The sequence below is a fragment of the Dromiciops gliroides genome, chromosome 3 (genome assembly GCF_019393635.1).
Source record: "Dromiciops gliroides isolate mDroGli1 chromosome 3, mDroGli1.pri, whole genome shotgun sequence".
NCBI lineage: Eukaryota > Metazoa > Chordata > Mammalia > Microbiotheria > Microbiotheriidae > Dromiciops > Dromiciops gliroides.
In genome coordinates, this window is record NC_057863.1 from 510,207,312 (window position 1) to 510,226,115 (window position 18,804).

At 39.2% G+C, this 18,804-nt stretch overlaps 1 protein-coding gene across 1 annotated transcript in view; it reads left to right on the forward strand.

Moving 5' to 3' along the window:
• Positions 1–18,804, forward strand: part of LOC122747862 (protocadherin Fat 3-like) — a 773,714-nt gene that overhangs the window by 663,827 nt on the left and 91,083 nt on the right. The window contains 3 exon segments of the mRNA XM_043993670.1: positions 2,476–2,672; positions 4,470–4,623; positions 8,039–8,272. Coding sequence (XP_043849605.1) covers positions 2,476–2,672; positions 4,470–4,623; positions 8,039–8,272 — 585 coding nt within the window.

An 18,804-nucleotide genomic window follows, 5' to 3' on the forward strand; every position in this document is an offset into this window, starting at 1 on the left:
CAGCACTCCATCTGCAAAATGTACATTTCTGCAGTAGAGGAATGAAGGATAATAGGAAAGAAGAGAAGATACATCTGAATCATCTTTGATTTATATGTTTTCACTTTCATTACAGAAACCTTGTAGACATTTTGAGGAACTCTTTCTTACTAGGAAGACTGGAGTTTAAATATGCCTTTCTAATTATTAATGCACTTTCCCTGAAATCCCCATGATTTAAAGGACCCATACACTGTCCCATCAACTCTACTCAAGTGGAGAGAGCACAGTAGCTTAAAGCAACAATTACTATTGGCAATTCCAGCCACCAACCGACAATTAGATTTTACCTCTCCTTCTTACATAGCAGTTGGTTGCAGAGTACTTGGTCTTAATGTTCCAAATTAACAAAAGATTCTTAATCATTTTCTATAGCAAAAGAACAGTTGTAACTTATACAGAAACAATTTAATACAACAGAAAAGGTGTCAAAATAATCAGTGGGGGACAGATAGGTGGCCCAACGGATAAAGCACCAGCCCTTGATTCAGGAGGACCTGAGTTCAAATCTGGACTCAGACACTTGATACTTACTAGCTGTGTGACCCTGGGCAAGTCACTTAACCTCATTGCCCCGGCAAAAATAAATAAATAATAATAATAATCAGTGAAAGCATAGTTAGATTTTAGCTGATGGTGGAGGGCCCGTGGTCTCATCCTGATCTTCCTTGGAGGAATGTGGGGCCCTCACCTTTTGTTGACAGGTGCCCTGAGTGGTTAAAAGTATTCTCTGTGTCTCCTTCACCAGAGGAACACCAATTTGACCCATTACATAAATCCACTTCAAGCCCACAAATTAGAACCTCTTTTCTCGACTTTGTCTCCCTCCCTCTGGTGTTCTACTAGATAAGAGTGTGTTCTCTGACTTGCTGTCTTCTAAGATCTCTTGAGGAAAAGGTGAGGTCTCTTCTGTTTTTCTGGCAGATGTTATTTTAGTTCAATTTAACAAGCATTTATTAAGCACCTGCTCTGTGCCAAGCACTGTGATCAGGGTAGGGGGTGTACAAAGCCCAAAACAAGAACAGTTCCTGTCCTTAAGCCTATACTCCTGGGGAGAAATAGCACATGTACCAGGAAGTAAATGTAGATTTTTATACCCAAACAATACATAGTAATTCCATGGGTGGAAGGAAGCACTACAGACTTTGAGGGGATCAAGAAAGGCCTCTCATAGGAGGAAGTGGAATTGGATCTGAGCCTTTAAAATAATAGCAAAGGATTCCAAGAGGCATAATGATGGAGGGGAGGCAGTGTGGGGGACAGGTACAAAGGCAAGTTATGGAGTATCCCATATTTGGCTGGAAGATAGAGTACATGAGTGCAAGTAATGCAAAATAATTCTGTAAAGATAGTTTGGAACCAAATTGAGAAAGGCTTTAAATGCTAGAGGGGTCTTCATTTTATCTAAGAGGCAATAGAGAGCCAGTGAAGATTCTTGAGCAGGTGAATGACATGGACAGACTGTTAACCAAAGATGATACCCAACTTCTTGTCAATTTTAATTCCATGTTGTCATTCCAGGCGATTGGAGGTTAGAGATACCATTCCCTTTTTTCTTCTCTTCTCTTTCCTTCTCTTTCTTTCTCTCTCTCCTCTTCTTTCTGTATTTTTGTTATCACAAAGTTATATTATGTGGAATACCTGTATTGCCAGTTTCAGTGTCACCATATTCCAATGCAAACAGAAAGCTGTTCTGTTGCATCTCTCTACTCTTAGTTTTTACTTGCTGATAAATTTGATCTAATTGCTGCCGGTCAATAAACATTTATTAAGCACCTACTAACTACAGTGATTATCTCTGAAGGGCCCCTTCAATTACCCTTTTGTTAGGACTTTTAAAATATTAATGTATCTTGGTGTATCATGGACACTTAAAAAAAAAATCCCAAACTCCATTCCTAGTTAAGAACAGCATAGTTGTATGATAAACCTTCATTACAAGATTCCTTAATAGAACTGACTGCCATTCCTTGATTACATAATCAACAGCTAATGAAATTGTCTTCGTAACAAGAGCTATGGTGTATTACATCCTCTCCTGAGACTAAGTGGAAAGACAGTCAGTCATATGGTTCCAAGAAGACTATTGATTGTTCACAGTTTGAATTTGATCGTCCTTCAGGGAAACCAAACAAGAGAGCATCTCAAACTCCTCTAAATGGATTTTGTTTTCTCTGGAAGTTATTGTCTTTGTTTCCACAAAGGGCATATAAATGCCATGCTTTGGTATAAGAGAATCAGATGAATTTAGGATTTTTGAGTGGTTGTCATTTTTTGGTATCCTGGCCTAGAGTTTGAGAAGAAAGTAAGGTCATCTTCTTGCTCCTTTCCCAGTAGCTTTGGTATAGAAGGTATTTTCTGAAAAAAAAAAAAGAAAAAAAAAGAAGGTATTTTCTTCCAGAAACTTAAGGAGATCGATTTCTTCTCTGACTGTAGGAGGGAATCCCAGAGGAAGATTCGCCCTGGGCCTGGTGCAGAATGAATGGAAAGTTTATGTAAAACGACCTCTTGATCGAGAGGAACAAGATGTTTATTTCCTGAACATCACTGCCACAGATGGGCTTTTTGTCACTCAGGCTATGGTGGAAGTCACTGTCACTGATGTGAATGACAACAGTCCAGTGTGTGACCAGGTTAGTCAAATGATGTTCATCCTTTTTCTCACTAACTTGTGGTTTCCTATAGTTAACTTTTAAGGCACCTCATTTCCTTTCTTTCCTGTAGACCTTCCTTGAGGGCAGCTAGGTGGTGCAGTGGATAGAGCATTGGCCCTGGAGTCAGGAAGACCTGAGTTCAAATCCAGCTTCACATACTTAATAGTTGTGAGACCCTGAACAAGTGATTTAACCTCATTATGCCTCAGTTTTCTCATCTTTAAAATGGGTATAGCAATAGTACGGAGTTCCCAGGCTTTCGGCATGCATAAAATGAGATAATATTTATAAAGTGCTTTACAGTCCTTAAAGCACTTCATAAATGCTGGGTAGTAGTAGTAGTGATAGAATTGGTAGCAGCAGCAGAAACAACAGTAGCAGCAGCAGCATTAACTGTAGCAGTAGTAATAGAATGGGCATGCTAAATGTGCCTGCCTTATCTCAAATTGAGACCAAATTTTTAAAAAATCCTACTTAACTAACACATATAAAGAAAAAGAAGAGTGAGGCTTAACTACCTGCTCCCCAGTCTAATTGTTCATGTGTATCTGACAGGCAGGTAGGTGGTGCAGTGGTTAGAATGCTGGACCTGGAGTCAGGAAGACCTGAGTTCAAATCCAGCCCCAGACACTTACTAACTGTGTGACCCTGAGAAAGTCACTTAACCTCTTTTTACCTTAATCCACTGGAGAAGAAAGTACCAAGAAAACGCTATAGACAGTATTAATGTTCCATGGTCTATGAGATCACAAAGAGTCCTACATGACCGAATGACTGAACAACAACCTGACACTAGATGTCATGCTAACAGTGATTACCATTAGTCATGGTAATTAAAACTAAATGCCATTAATTAAATAATTTAACTCCTGTGGTCTGTACACAAAGATTTATGATAATCTAATCATTTGAAAAATGTGAATGTCTTCTTAATGCAATAACTCAGTTCCTTCCTAGATTTAGTAAGCTTGTTATTTCCTAGCTACTTGATAGATTTTAGAATAAAGTGATCCAGATATAAAAGGACTATGAGTAGCCAGAATGGATTCCTAACCAGCCAAAATGTCATAGAAGAAATGTAGATTTTGAGACTTGGCATTTGGACACAATTCTACCACCTACTAGCCAGGAAACCTTGAGACCTGAAAATAATTCACTTTCCCTCACGGGGTTCCAGTTGCCTTATTTAAATCCAAGACGCAAAAATCCTATTTTCATTGTACTAGACATTCACTGTGATTCCCCAAAAGTAAATCACTATTTCCATGTTGTTTCCCAACACAGAACAGAAGCAAGGCATAGCAGTAGATAAAGTACTGTACCTGAAGTCAGGAAAACCTGGGTGTAAAGCCCACCTCAGACAAGTACTGTCTGTGTGGAGCTGGGCAGGTGATTTCAGCCCTTTCTTAGCTTCTGTTTTCTCATCTATAAAATAGGAATCATACAGGGTTATAGTGGGCATCAAATGAGATAATATATGTTAAAGGCTTTGTAAACCTTACTCCTCACACACTCTCTCTCCTCTATCTCCCTCTGTCTCTGCTTGTGTATCTAGATAGAGATATACACACATTTTATTTATATATGTGTGTATATGTAATCATTGTTATCATTCTGGTTTGTGATATCTTTATGACTATTTAAAGAGGAAAAATTGCCAGTAACTAAATTATCTGCATCTGCTTTGTTTTGTTTTTTATAATTTTTTAAAAAAATTTATGATTTCAATTTTAAATCTACAAATACTTAAAAACCCTTTTCTTCTTCTCTGTCTAGGTTGCATACTCAGCTTTGTTTCCAGAAGACATTCCATCAAATAAAATCATCCTTAAGATCAGTGCCAAGGATGCTGACATTGGCCCCAATGGAGACATTAGATACTCACTCTACGGCTCTGGAAACAACAAATTTTACTTAGATCCAGAAAGTGGTAAGGTGTCATGTGTTCTTTGGTGAAATGACAGTTTTGATCCCTTTATACAAACATGATTGAATCTTATCCTCCTAGCTCTGGTGTGGACTTTAGATGATAAATTGCTAGTAGGTTACTAACAATCTTGCAAATTACACTAGTATCTCATTGTACTCTAAAAGAACCTGCTTATTGATATAGTTGCTTAAACTTCATAATAGATTACATCAATGTTGCATTTCTTGATTACTTATCACTTTGCATACATACCCTCGAATCCTAATTAGGTTTATATGAATATGAAAAATGTAAAAGGATCTTATTTTAATAGTTCTGCCTATATTACAGTCTTGCCCTATGATATCAGAGAAGTGGCTTCTCTCTAATTTAACTTAGCCACAAACATTGTTTTTGATCAGAAAGCTTATACTGATTTCCCATGTGTGGTACTTTATCAGTACCACACTCTCATTAGGTATTCTTAATTCCTGTACTTTTTTAACCTCTCAATAAACTATAAAAAAAGACAATTACCTTCAATAAATCATATTTCTTATTTTATTGATATACTTAGTTTTAGTATAACCTTCATTTCCAAACATATCTCTTCCTGTTTCCCTTATATGGTGAAACCATCCCTTATAACAAAAAATTGAAGAGAGAGAGGATAAAAGAGCAGTTCAGCAAATCTAACCAGTACCGAATCTGAGTTTGATAGAGCATACACTGTTCCATACTCATAGTCTACCACCTCTACAGAAGAGGGAGAAAGTTGTGTTTTCTCATTTCTTCCCAGAAGTCAAATGTTCTCATTATAATTATACAATATTCAGGTTCTATTTTTTTATTTTTCCATTAATATAGTTATAGCCATAGTGTATATCATTTTCCTGTTTTTTCTTCCTCCTTCAGAAAATAATTTTTAGGATCATCACCCCACTCCCCAAATAAATGAATTGCACAGATTTTCCAGGAAACTAAACTGAAGTGAATATCAAGGAAAGGTGAAACTGAAATCCTTTTAGTTCTATTTCCTGATTCTCACTAATATTACTGTTTGGTTTTCATTAGGCTTTCTTTCTTTTTAGGCCATGGACTTATGTTCATGGCTAGTTGAAATCCATAAAGTGAAAGGTTATGAAATCTAAAGTATATGTTCATAGTGAAGGCAGGAGGTAGTGGGAATAATGCCTCCTCACTTCTGTATAAGTTCACAAAGATGCGCAATGTGGTCTAAGAGACAGAAGACTGATCTTCAAGTCAGGAAGACCTACCTGGGTTCAGGTCCTGTCTCTGACACATACCAGTTCTATGATTGTGGAAAAGTCATTTAACCCCATTACCTCAAATATTCGTTTGGTCAAAGTCATTATGCATTTCTTAAGTACCCACTATGTACTAGACAACATGTCAATCAGTCAGTAAAGATTTGTTTAGTGCCTCCTATGGGCCAGGCTCCATGCTAAGGTCTGAGCACTATGTTAACTCTCCATGAGCTAACATTCTAAGACTGTAAGTTACAGCATTACTGATAAGCATGATTCAAGAAAATGTCTTTTTTTTTTTTTTTTAGTGAGGCAATTGGGGTTAAGTGACTTGCCCAGGGTCACACAGCTAGTAAGGGTGTAAAGTGTCCTAGGCCGGATTTGAACTCAGGTACTCCTGAATCCAGGGCCGGTGCTCTATCCACTGCGCCATCTAGCTGCCCCCAAGAAAATGTCGACACCATTGAAATCATAGATCTAGACCAGCTCCCCACTGCAATCACTGACCTTTACAAACCACTTTCCTCCCAAAAAGAAATTTTTTATGTAACCTTATTTTACAGATGAGGAAACCAACACATGTAACTTAGATGACTTGCCCTCAGTCAGGCAGGTAGTAAAAGTCAGAGGTATGACTCTAACCCTGGCCTCCTAACTCAAGTCAATGAGCATTTATGAAGTGCCTACTATATGCCAGGCATTGTGCTATGAGCCAGGGATACAAAGAAAGACAAGAAACAGTTCTTGTTCTCATGGAACGCATAATCCAATGAAAACCTAACAAAACCTGTGGAGAAGGGCTAGGTTTTCCAAATTTCTGTTGCTATTGATTTTGTTGAGCTGACATTTCTTTGACCATAACTGGACTCATCTGATAGGGGAGGCATAGGTGTAGCCACATCAGCTCCTACTTGTCTAAGATGTAGATTTTTTGAGCTATCCACGTGGCAAGACCCAAAGACTATTTACTCGCCCTTCTTTTTACCTTCTATGAATCGTCACTACCATCCATTAGTATTTATTCAAGGCTGCCTCTATGCCAGTTCCTCTATTTGGTGATATTTTTAAAATACCTTCTCTCATCTCACAGGATCTTCTCTCTTAATGACATTAGTTAAATTTATGTCATCCTCTGCTTTTTGCATTTTCCCTGAAGTAGGTAGGGAAGGAAGGAGGGAAAAAGAGAAGGGGGAAGGAGGGAGGAAAAGATAGAGAAGGAAAGAAGGAAGAAAAGACTGATTTATTATCATTTACAGCGTGCCAGGTACTTTACTAAAGGACAAAAAGATGAGGTTGTACCTGGCAGCAGAGAAGTCCTGTAGATCCCTAGGGTGGGTTTGGGCTCAGGTTATCATTAGCGAACTGTGATCCTTATATTGCTTCCCTGCTGTTTGTCACTAGACCATGGCGCCAAGAAACCCAAAGCTATATTATGTTCCCCCAAGTTGGCAAAGGAAACAATCCCAGATGCTATGCTTTTGGCCATGTGCGGGTTTAGTTACAGGCCTTGTAAGGACATGCAGATGCATTTGCTCTATTTCAAGAGTCCCTCCTGCTTTCCTGGTTGGTGAAAAACAAAATGGAGACAGTTCTCTTGTGCCCCACCAGCTGTTATACCTGTCTCTCCAAAGCAGGGATTTTCAAGCTGGTTTTGGCCATCTCTTTGTCAGTCTGGTGAAATTTGTGCACTCCGCAAAATACTGTTTTTTAAATGCATAAAATAAAATACATGGGATTACAAATAAAACAATCACATACTAAAATAGTTATTGAAACATTAAGAAAAAACAATTCTCACACTTCTATTCTTTTTGAATCTTGAGTATATCTGTTTGTATACATATTATCTCCCCAAGGTGAACTTCTTAAGGATGAGGACTGTTTTTTGTCTTTCTTTGTATCCTCAGAACTTAGCACAGTAACTGGAACATAATAAGTCCTTAATAAATACCTTTTGATTGATTTAATGATTGATTGTCCCAAGTTAAAACACAGAGCCTGACACTATATTGGTAGATCAATATAATATAGATTCTGTATTCTGAATTGTTTTAAGTCGAAATGTGATGTTCATGCTATTTAATACTTTTATCATTTTCATCATTTATTCTTTCATATATTCATTTACTTATTTATCTATTTATTATTTTTTTTCTTATTTTTCTCAGGTGAGTTAAAAACCCTGGCCCTTTTGGACCGAGAGAAAATCCCTGTATACAACCTGATTGCCAGGGCAACGGATGGGGGTGGCAGGTTCTGCCAGTCAGACATCCGCCTGATTCTGGAAGATGTTAATGATAATCCCCCCATATTTTCATCTGACCATTACAACACATGTATCTATGAGAATACAGCCACCAAAGCCTTGTTAACAAGAGTACAAGCCACAGATCCTGACTTAGGTAAGCCAATAACAAAGACATTTCTATGCCAGGTAAGAACCTTAATAGGCACACTCCTGTCAGAACTTATGCATGTAAAGGCCCAAATTCTCCTTTCAGCTTGTGTGTTTCATATGTATATTATAACTCACCAAGTTTCCTTCTCCACTCTTTCTTTTTTCTAAGTACTTTAAAGGAAGCACATTATGAGTTCCTTCACCCTCCTGCAAAGGGTTTGTGTGTGTGAGTGTCTGTGTGTGTGTGTGTGTGTGTGTTTCCTAAATAAAGAAAACTGTTTCCCTCCTTTTCTGTGTCTCCTGAATGTGGTTAAAATTCGTTGTGCAGCAAGGAAAATTCATTTCCATTTCGATAAAGAATTCCATCACATGCCACAGTTGAAAAATGACAATCACAATTTATTGTGCTGCCCTGTAGTGCAAAGACCAATTACTAAAAGCATTGTCGGCTCAATTCTGTCTTTCTGACAGCCATTTTCCAAAGCATTTTGGTCACGTATGAAGTGACATTATGGGGGAATAAGGGGAAAATTAGAATTGAAAGTTACCAATAAAGTTTGTATTAAAACCCACTTTACATAATGAGATGGTGAACTCTGAAAGATGTAAGTTAATTGCTAGGTAGTCCTTCTGAAGATGCATAAGTTATTGGGGTGACTGCATGATGGAATATAAATATGAAAGGGCATACAGACATCCTTTTGGTTCTGCATTTTAAGAGCTGTAAATCAGAGGATTGGAAGATGATGGGGGTGTGTCTGATGTGCTAAATAGACATTTATATCATTTAGTGTCTTATTGCTCTAATTCTGGATTGAAAGGAAATTTATTGCACTAATGGAAGAGCAAACATAGAATAAATCATTGTAAACAGACTTGAAGCTTAAACCTCTGGAGATTTCTTTTTCTTAGTGAAGTCACTGACTGCTTCTAGAACTGTAGCTGCAATCTCAGTTGTCATGTTTGATTTTGGAAGGTTAAAAAGGTCTTTTACATCATATGGCTTATTTAGTAATATGGATGTCATATCTTGGGGGTAGGGAGGACCTGTGATTTCATTAGCATAGGAAATGCCTATTAAGTAAAGCCCCTCTAATCTGTGTGTATCAGCCTGAGCTCTGCAACTTAGCATCCTAGAGTGGCCTTGGATGTTAAGAGTAAAGTGACTTACCAGGGATTATACAGTTAGTTCAGTATCTGAATTCAGATTTGAACTCAGGTCTTCCTGGTTCCAAGCCCAATAATCTATCCACTGTGCCACCTAGCTGCTTCCATGGATTATAGATTTAAAGTTGAAAGGGACCTTAGAGATCATGGAATCCAACTTCCTCATTTCACAGATGCAGAACTGAACCCAGAGGGATCAAATGACCTGTCCACAGTCATTCAGCTACTAAATTTCTAAGATAGCAATTGTTCCCAAGGCTTCCTGACAATCTGTCCCATTGTTCTCTTTACACTCTGCTGCATCTCACTAGTTGGCTAAGTTAAAGAAAGGTTTTACTTTTTCTTCAATGTAGGTAATACATGTATTGCCAAATTCTGTTGTTATTGAAATACCAAAGAAAGGAAAATATTTCCACCCTTGAGGATTTGGGTAGCCCATTCTGGGTACCCATAGAATGGTACAAATAGGGAACCAAGATGATAGAGGGATTAGACTTGTTTGCTTTGCTCTGGTGGACAAAACTGGGAGCAAGAAGTAGAAGTTTCAAAAATAAAAATTTAGCTTTGACTTAGGGAAAACTTCCTGAAGTAGAAGTAGAACTATCTTCAGGTAAAATAACAACAATAAAATCTAACATTTATATTGACAATTTATTGACATTTACAATTATTATCTCATTAGACTGTCACAACAACCCTGGGAGGCAGGTGCTATTATGATCCTCATTTTACAGATAAGGAAATTGAGGCAAACAGAGGTGAAATGACTTACCCAGGGTCACAGAGCTAGTAAGTTCCTGAGGCCATATTTGAACTCAGATCTTCCTAACTCCAGGTGCAACTCTCTATCCATTCTACCACAAAGATACCCCTAATGGGCAGCCTATGTATGTATTAGGTACTAAAAGTGTTCTAGGAAAATCTAGGTGAACATTTCTGGGAGGTGTTGTTTAAGGGATTCTTGGCCAATTATAAATTAGACTAAGTGGTCTCTGGGTTCCTCTTATACTACTTTTTGGGGAGTGAGGCAATTGGGGTTAAGTGACTTGCCCAGGGTCACACAGCTAGTAAATGTTAAGTGCCTGAGGCCAGATTTGAACTCAGGTCCTCCTGACTCCGGGGCCGGTGCTCTATCCACTGCGCCACCTAGCTTCCCCTCTGGGTTCCTTTTAACCCCAATTCTGAAGCTGCTTAAATACTTCTCTGAAGATCAAATTAAGGTGAAAGGAAAGCCAACTCATCCAGAAGAACTGTTTCCTAATCTTTAGTGATGGGGTTGGATGAGAATGAGCAGAATCTAGGGGTTTCTGTATTACCAAGTGGAGAATTCAGCTGGAAGGCCAACTGACCTTCCTCCACTAACTATAACCAGTATACTGGCAAACCTGATGAAGGCTGTGAGACCTTGGTGAACATCTGGTTGGGTTAGATGCTCTCCTGCTCTTAAAGGCAGCTTAGTTCAAAGGGTCCCACATCTAGAGCTGGCCAGAACCTCAGAAGCCATTAGTCCAACTACTTCATTTTACAGTTGAGTAAAATGAGGCAAAAGGAAATGAAGTGAATTTTCCAAGGTCACGTACAGGTGACTTCTTGTCATGGGCAAGATTTAAACCCAGCTTCTCTGACTCCAGCACAGCACTCTTTCCACCATATAAAGTGCGGCCTCAGCTTGGAGTACAGTCAAGAATGTGCTAAACTGCAAACAGCATCCCTCTCATGCTTGGGGCCAGAATAATAAATGCCTCACCAAACCCAGGTGGACTCTTCTTTCTAATTTCACAACATCCCCTACTCTTGAGTCACTCACAGGTGCCAGCTGCCCTGAGAGCCTTTGTTTAGAGGTGAGCCAACTGCAATGAAATGATGAGAAGTATGGGTCAAGAATGAAACAAACCAAAAAAAAGATGATTGTGCCCTGAATTTTATGAGCTCTATGCAAGAATGCGCCACTTGCCCTGGTTTTAACACACTCTTGGTTTTCCTGTAAAATGGAAACATCTTCACTCCCATAAACCAGTGACGTGAACTAATGGCCCAACGTTTGCAAAGCATAGTAGTTTCGAGAAAGATGAGGACACCTTATCTGTAGTGCCCTTTGGGGGCACTACTGCCTCTTTCCTGAAGATGGATTGGTATTTAGACACCTAATTTAGTGCCTCTCAGACAAGCTTAGGGCATCTAGGGTAATGGAGACAGGAAATCTGTGAGTATTTTAGACAGAGTGAGATGGAAAGAAAGGACGAATTTGACTGGAAAATGCCTTATGTTGTGCTCCTAGAGTTGCACATAAAATTGTTATTCTTTTCAGTATATGGAGCAAGGCAGGGTTTTGATGAGTAAATCTACTAGCCCATCCTAAGAAGGATAGCTGTTGTAAGTGACTTAGAATATCTTCTAAGGTCTCCTTGCTGTCTCAGGAATTCCAAGAATTTGCTAGTAAATTGTAAGCTGCTTGAGAGTAGGGAAAATTTTTTTTGGTCATTTTTGTGTCCAGAGCCTGACACACAGTAGCTACAAAATGTTTGCTTAATTGAATTGAACCTATCACAGTTGACTTCCTCCTTAAACAAGGGAAATGTACTATCACAGTCTCTTGAAATAATGTCTTTGCCCCAACATTAGAGGTATGTATAATTATTAATAATAAAGATAAGAAGGTGAAAAGAGCTTCCTTACTCTAGTTTTTCCTGTTTTGGTCTCTGCTGCTTTTTTTTTTTTAAGTTACCTAGAACATACACATTTATATACTTAAGCAGTTGTTTTATCCATTTAAAGTGTTTGCCCCCGGGGCAGCTAGGTGGTGCAGTGGATAAAGCACCAGCCCTGGAGTCAGGAGTACCTGAGTTCAAATCTGGCCTCAGACACTTAACACTTACTAGCTGTGTGACCCTGGGCAAGTCACTTAACCCCAATTGTCTTACCGAAAAAAACCAAAAAACAATAAAGTGTTTGCCCCCTCTGAAAACAAGAAAACAAATAGACACAGTAAACGAATAACATTTTTTAAAAATCTCAGACCTGTGATTTCTCTGATATATAGAGTTCTCAGGGAGAAACCACTCTCTACCAGTGCAACTTACAGTCTTAGACAACTGTCTTGGGCATATAACTTGTCCATGATCAAGGGCTAGAAATTTGACCTCCTGTGCTGATTCTTGTAAGCCCAAATTCAGATTGAGTTTAGTTTTCCCAAACAGTAATCAAAATCCAAGACCTGCAGAAGCAGCAAGAGAACTAGGCAGCTAATCAATGGAACCATTCATCTGAGTGTTCATCTGAATTCACCTTTAATAAGAAAGCTTACAAAACACTGAGCACATTGACACAAAATGCTTTAGATTCATGGGGAAAAAATATTGTCTTTTGGGTAAGAGGACCTGGGTTCAAATCCTACCTCTGATACTTAATACCTCTATAACATTTGGTAAGTCACTTAAACTTCTGTGGGCCTCAGTTTCCTTCACTGTAAAATGATAGGACTTGTACTAGAAAAATTATAAGGTCCCTTCTACCTCTTCATGTGTTAACCTATGAGCCAAAACCAGACCCTATAGTTATTTCACATAACTGCTGACCAGCTGTAATTATGTGTCTGTCACTTTTTGAAAATTATAAAGAAGAAAACTTGGAAAGAAAAATGATGGGGTAGGTTAAATCTTTTTTTTCTTTCTTTTTATTTTTTGCAGGGCAGTGGGGGTTAAGTGACTTGCCCAGGGTCACACAGCTAGTAAGTGTTAAGTGTCTGAGGCCGGATTTGAACTCAGGTCCTCCTGAATACAGGGCCGTTGCTCTATCCACTGAGCCACCTAGCTGCGCCAGGTTAAATCTTTAGTAATAATATGAAAGAGCAGGTGTAACACTCATAATAAAAAGTATTCCAGTTTGGAATTTAGAGTTTGTGCCAGGTATGGTACATGCCTGTAAATCTCTGATATGATAGGAGGCTGAGGCTCTCTTCAATTAAGAAATTCTGAATTGGAATAGGACTGAAGCCATTCAGGTAGCCACACTCACTAAGTACCTGCAATGAGTCAGGCACCAATGTAGATCCTGGAAGAAGAAGATCACCAGACCTCCTAAGGAAGGGGAAACCAACCCAGATCGGAAAACCAAAACTTCCATGTTTATCAGGTTAAACCATTGGGATCAGGCTTGTGAGAGGCCACTTGGGTGAAATAGAGATTCCCAGTGTAAAAATAAAATAAGATCAATTTGGATTTAGGGTTTGCCAGAGTAAAGTGCCCAGAATACATGGTCTCAACCTCTTAAGCAGTTGGACATCATCACAATACCCATCACCCCCAACCCAAGCAGCTCTGAAACTTTCTGAGACCGACATGATGCACTACCACCACATTCCTGAGGACAAGATAGTCCTAGACATTTAGATTGACTAATCTTTTCCTTCTCCCTACCTCTTCCTCCACCTCCTGAGCGCTACTAAGACTAAGACTGGTGACTGGTGGAACTGCTATAGAACTTTGATAAGAATCTCAGAAATGACCCAGGCAGGTCCTTGGCATTCTATCAACCCCACCTTTAGTACACAATTTCTTGAAGTCCTTAAATCAGATGTGTGTGCGCATCTGCCCTGGTCATTCCACTTTGCAATTCTCATTGGGCTTTTCCCACATCCATCACAAAAAGACTCTTTCCCCACCCCACCCCCATCTCATAATTCTCCGGTTACTCTTAGAGTCCTAATGAAAGTGGCCATGTGTTAATAAAATCCTTAAGGGCAAGAACTCTTTCATCTTATATGTGTGTAGAAGCTTCATAATAAATGTTTGCTGAAGGAAGGAAGGAATCATTCCTAATTACCCAGTTCCCACCTAACTAGGTTTCCATAAAGCAGGATATCATAGGATTAATGATGGAACCTGCTGCTTGCTGGTGCAAAGGAGAAAGAGCCAAGAAGTAGCTTCTACCCTGGTCTCCGCAGAGAAGGGGGGAAACAGATGACCCAGCATGCTAAAACTATGATCTGTCCATATGGGTATATTTGTTTGGAAAAACGTATGCAATGAAGGTCAGTCATGATCAAAATCAGGAAAAGTATTTCTCCCAGAGTTGGTGCACAGATGCTTCAACTCGTGCCGAAAGCTGAAACTTCTGAAACAGCCTTCTGCAACAGATGGCTTTGCAGCTTATCCCCAAGCAAAGAGCACTGAAGCAAGCCAGTGTGGGGGAGATCCATGACTTATGATGTCACAGCTGTTGGCTTATTCTTGGAGTCTTGAATGGATTATCTCTGGCTTGCTGGGCCTGTATATTATTAAAATCGTAGTGCAGCAGCCTTCTCATAGATCATGATGATAATCCCCATTTACATAAACTTTTAAAGTGGGCACAGCACTTTTCTCATAACCGCTCTGAGGTAGGGAGTGCTAGGATTATTAACCCCTTTTACAGGTGAGGAAACTGAGCTCCGCAGTGATATCAGGACTCAAACCCATTATTTCCTGCCTCCTTCATCAGGCAGTTTTCATACTGTACCAAGAATTGGGATCTACAATGTTTTGCAAAGGAGCTAGTCTTGATGAACGCTTGTCCTTTATTTGGCTCTATGCATTTTAGTGTCTTTGCCAGGCACAACAGGAGGGAGGATGGCGTTGCTTCGAAGTTCTCTATGTCAGTGATTTAATACGGATGTTATTTTTTCTCTTCCAAAGCTTAAGTTATTCTCTGAAGTGTTAAATCTTTGATGGCAGCTGAGGAGCCATTAAAATGTCAGTAAAAATTAAACAATCTTCCTCCTCCCCTCTCCCCCCCCAAAGGCCAAGAGACATGAGTCATTCTCTGGAGGACATCATGGTCTAAGCCCTCTGCTTGTTGTAGATAACAAAAAATACAATCATCTGTTTGAAGCCTTTCTCCAGGGCATTGAAAGGCCTTACCAAGTAATCCTTACATTACTCCTGTGTGTAGATGAATGATGGATAGTGATCTCCCCTACCTGCAGATGAAGAAACTGAGGTGCAGCAGGTTAAGTGACTTTCCCTCATCACACAGCACAGCAGGTTGTGGAACTGACTGAAGAGCCCTGGAGTCTTGGCTCAGAATCTAGAAAACTCACCGCTGAATCCTTCTGCCTCCCAGTGGTATCCAGAAACATTTTGCCATGCAGTCTGATAGTCTCCCCATCACTCACCCAGTGGGGATCTTAGATGGAGGAGTCAGTCAATGTGGATCTCTCTGCCTGTGTTCAAGTAGCCCTCAGGTCATATGAAGGATCATCTCTTATTCAGTTCTGTGTGGAACTTGTACCCAATGTCTCATAAGGTTCAAGTCATGAGATCACTTACCATGTTCCTAAATGTCATGCTAGTGAGGATTTCCCAGTGCCTCTGGAATTAGGGTTTCTCTGTGTGGTTCAGAGCTCTGAAAGCCACATTCTATTCCCAGTACTTTGCATACATAAATAGATCTGAGACTTCTGCAATGGAGATATTCCCTTACCAGTGCAGGTTGAAACTTCTCCACATCTTGCGGCTTTGCAAACCTTTGAGTGCAATATAAGTTGTTGCTTTCTTCTTCCTTCTTCTTCCTTCTTCTTTCTTCTTCTTCCTTCTTCTTCCTTCTTCTTCCTTCTTCTTTCTTCTTCTTCCTTCTTCTTCCTTCTTCTTCCTTCTTCTTCCTTCTTCTTTTCTTCTTCTTCTTTTCTTCTTCTCCTTCTCCTTCTCCTTCTTCCTCTTCCTCTTCTTCCTCCTCTTCTCCTCTTCCTCCATATTCATCATCATCACCGTCACCACCACCACCACCATCATCATCAGATCTCTACATCTTTATCTATTCCCTTTTTAAAAAATTCTCCTCAAAATCCTGGAAGCCTTCTGAACCCCCTTTGCACTCTGGTCATGCCTATGAGCCTCCGAATAATGTTCTTTGAATAAAATTTATTTTCCAAAATATATGTAAAAATAAATTTTAACATCAATTTTTTAAAAACTTTGTGTTCCAACTTCTCTTCCTCTTTCCATTCCCACCCCCCACCCACAAGAACTCAAGCAATTCAAAATAAGTTATACATGAGTAGTCATGGAAAAATTCCCATATTAGTTAGTTGTGAGAGAAAACAGTCAAAAAAACCCAAAACTTCAGATTAAGGAATTGTCAAAGAGGAAAAGAAAAAAAATTTTAAATGTGTTTCCATCTGTTTTCAGATACTATCAATTCTTTCTCTGCAGATGGGCTGCAATCTTCATAAGTTCTTCAGGGTTATATTGGATCATTGCCTTGCTGAAAATAACCACATGCTTCCCAGCAGATCATCCCCCACTATTGCTGTTATTTTGTATACAGTACATTTCACTCTGCTTCAGTTCATGTAGTTCTTTCCAAGTTTTTCTGATAGTATCCTGTTCATCATAACCTGTATATAGTACCTTAAGCTTGACATAGAATTTTCTTCATAAAAGCCCAGCAAAGTAGGTACCATACATTTTGCCATTATAATCAATCATCATAATTATTTCCCTCCATCCCACTCCCTTCCCATGACACTTACTCTATATTCTTTTTACCTATTCCTCCTCAAAAGTGACCTTGATCTCATCAGAATGGGCTCATGGAGGGAATAGCATTAATACCCAATTGGGAGAAGTAATCTATTTAACCCTGCAGGAAAGTAGGAGGGGAGGAGGATAAGGAAGGAAGGGTGAAAAAAGGGAGTGCAGAGTAGGGGAAAAGATAGTCAGAAGTAAAACGCTTTTGAGGACGAATAATGTTCTTAAATGCATAAAATAAAATACATAGGATTACAAAGGAAATTGATTACATGGAAATAAAATGATCAATTTTTTTAAGTTCACAGACCCCAATTTAAGAACTCTCATTCTTTTAGCTTCATATGATCATGTATATAGAACTAGAAGGGACTTCAAAGGCTAGCTAATCAAACCCTTTCAATTTACAAATGAGGAAACTGAGCCCTAGGGAAATTAGGTGACTTGGCCAAGGTCCCAAAAGCCAAAGGCAGAATTTGAACCCAGGTCCTCTGAATCCAGAGCCAATGTTTTCCCCACTCTTCCACACTGCCTTCTTTTAACACTTCTTAGATGCATATCTTAGACACTGAGGCCATTCATTCCCTGAATGAATGCAAACCCTACAAGACCAGCCTAGTACTACTTTCCAATTGTACATTTCCTTAATAATGTCTCATGCAACTTCTCACACGCACATCATCATTAAGGACATATTATTTGCTTGTACCCAGCAAGCATCTCTCCATAGTCCTGCAATTTCTGTTCATCCTCACAATAATCCTGCTCCTGCTATTTGGAGTGGAGGTAACAATGGATCCTTGAAGGTTACGCTAGTGGAATAAAAGCTATGGCAGAGTATGTACAATCAAAGCTTTCTAGAGTGAGCCTGGAAGCAGATTCTTTCTTTGGCCTACAGGCCAGCCTAGCTAAAAGCCGAGTGGCTCCGACTAACCCCTTAGTGATGATGTGAAGAAGAAGGACAAAAATAATGATAGCTACTAATATTTATAAGACATTTTAAGGCATATATTATCTCATTTGATCTGTATAGCCCTGCAATTATACTGATTTTATAGATCACTATTTATGTAGCTGGTTAAGGTTTGAGAAGTGCTGTACCTGTGTTATCCCATTCGAACTTCACAGCAACCCTGTGAGGTAGTTGTTATAATGATCCACATTTTACAGATATGAAAACTGAGGCCGACAGAGATTAAATGACTGACTCATCCAGGGTCACACAGCTATTAAGTGCCTAAGGCAGAATTTTAACACAAGTGTTCCTAAGTCCATTATGCCACCTAGCTGCCTCATTAAGTGATTAATTTTTTATCCAGTGATCCAGAAAACATACCTTGATTTTTTTTTTCCTTTTTTGGAACAGACCTAAAATTTCATTCATGTAGGGAATCCTTGGGGAAGACATTAGGAGTGGAAAGTAGGTCAGTACCTGTTTCACAACTTATAGTCTAAGAAAGTTGCCCAGAGCACAAAATCACTTACCTGGGGTCACAAAAGTAGTGGATAACAAAGGCCAGACTAGAATCCAGGTCTTTCTGACCCCAACACCAGCTCTCTATCCACTACACCATCATGGTAGATACTGAATAAAAAACCTTGCAGTTAGTAGGCACCTAATAAAAGTTTATTGAATTAAATTAAGGGTTCCTTTTGCCCACTCCACCCTTTTCCCTATCACCACTTTTCTCATTCCAGAATAAAGGGACAAAGCTGAGGTCCCAGTTCTCCAAAACAAAGCTCACCACTTTTACTAGAGTAGAGAATACAGAGAAATTCGGGTGGTATCATTTCAGTATGGCCCAGCTAAGATGACCATTGTGCAATAGTAACTTCATTCATATTCAATTCAGAGAAAAAGTTT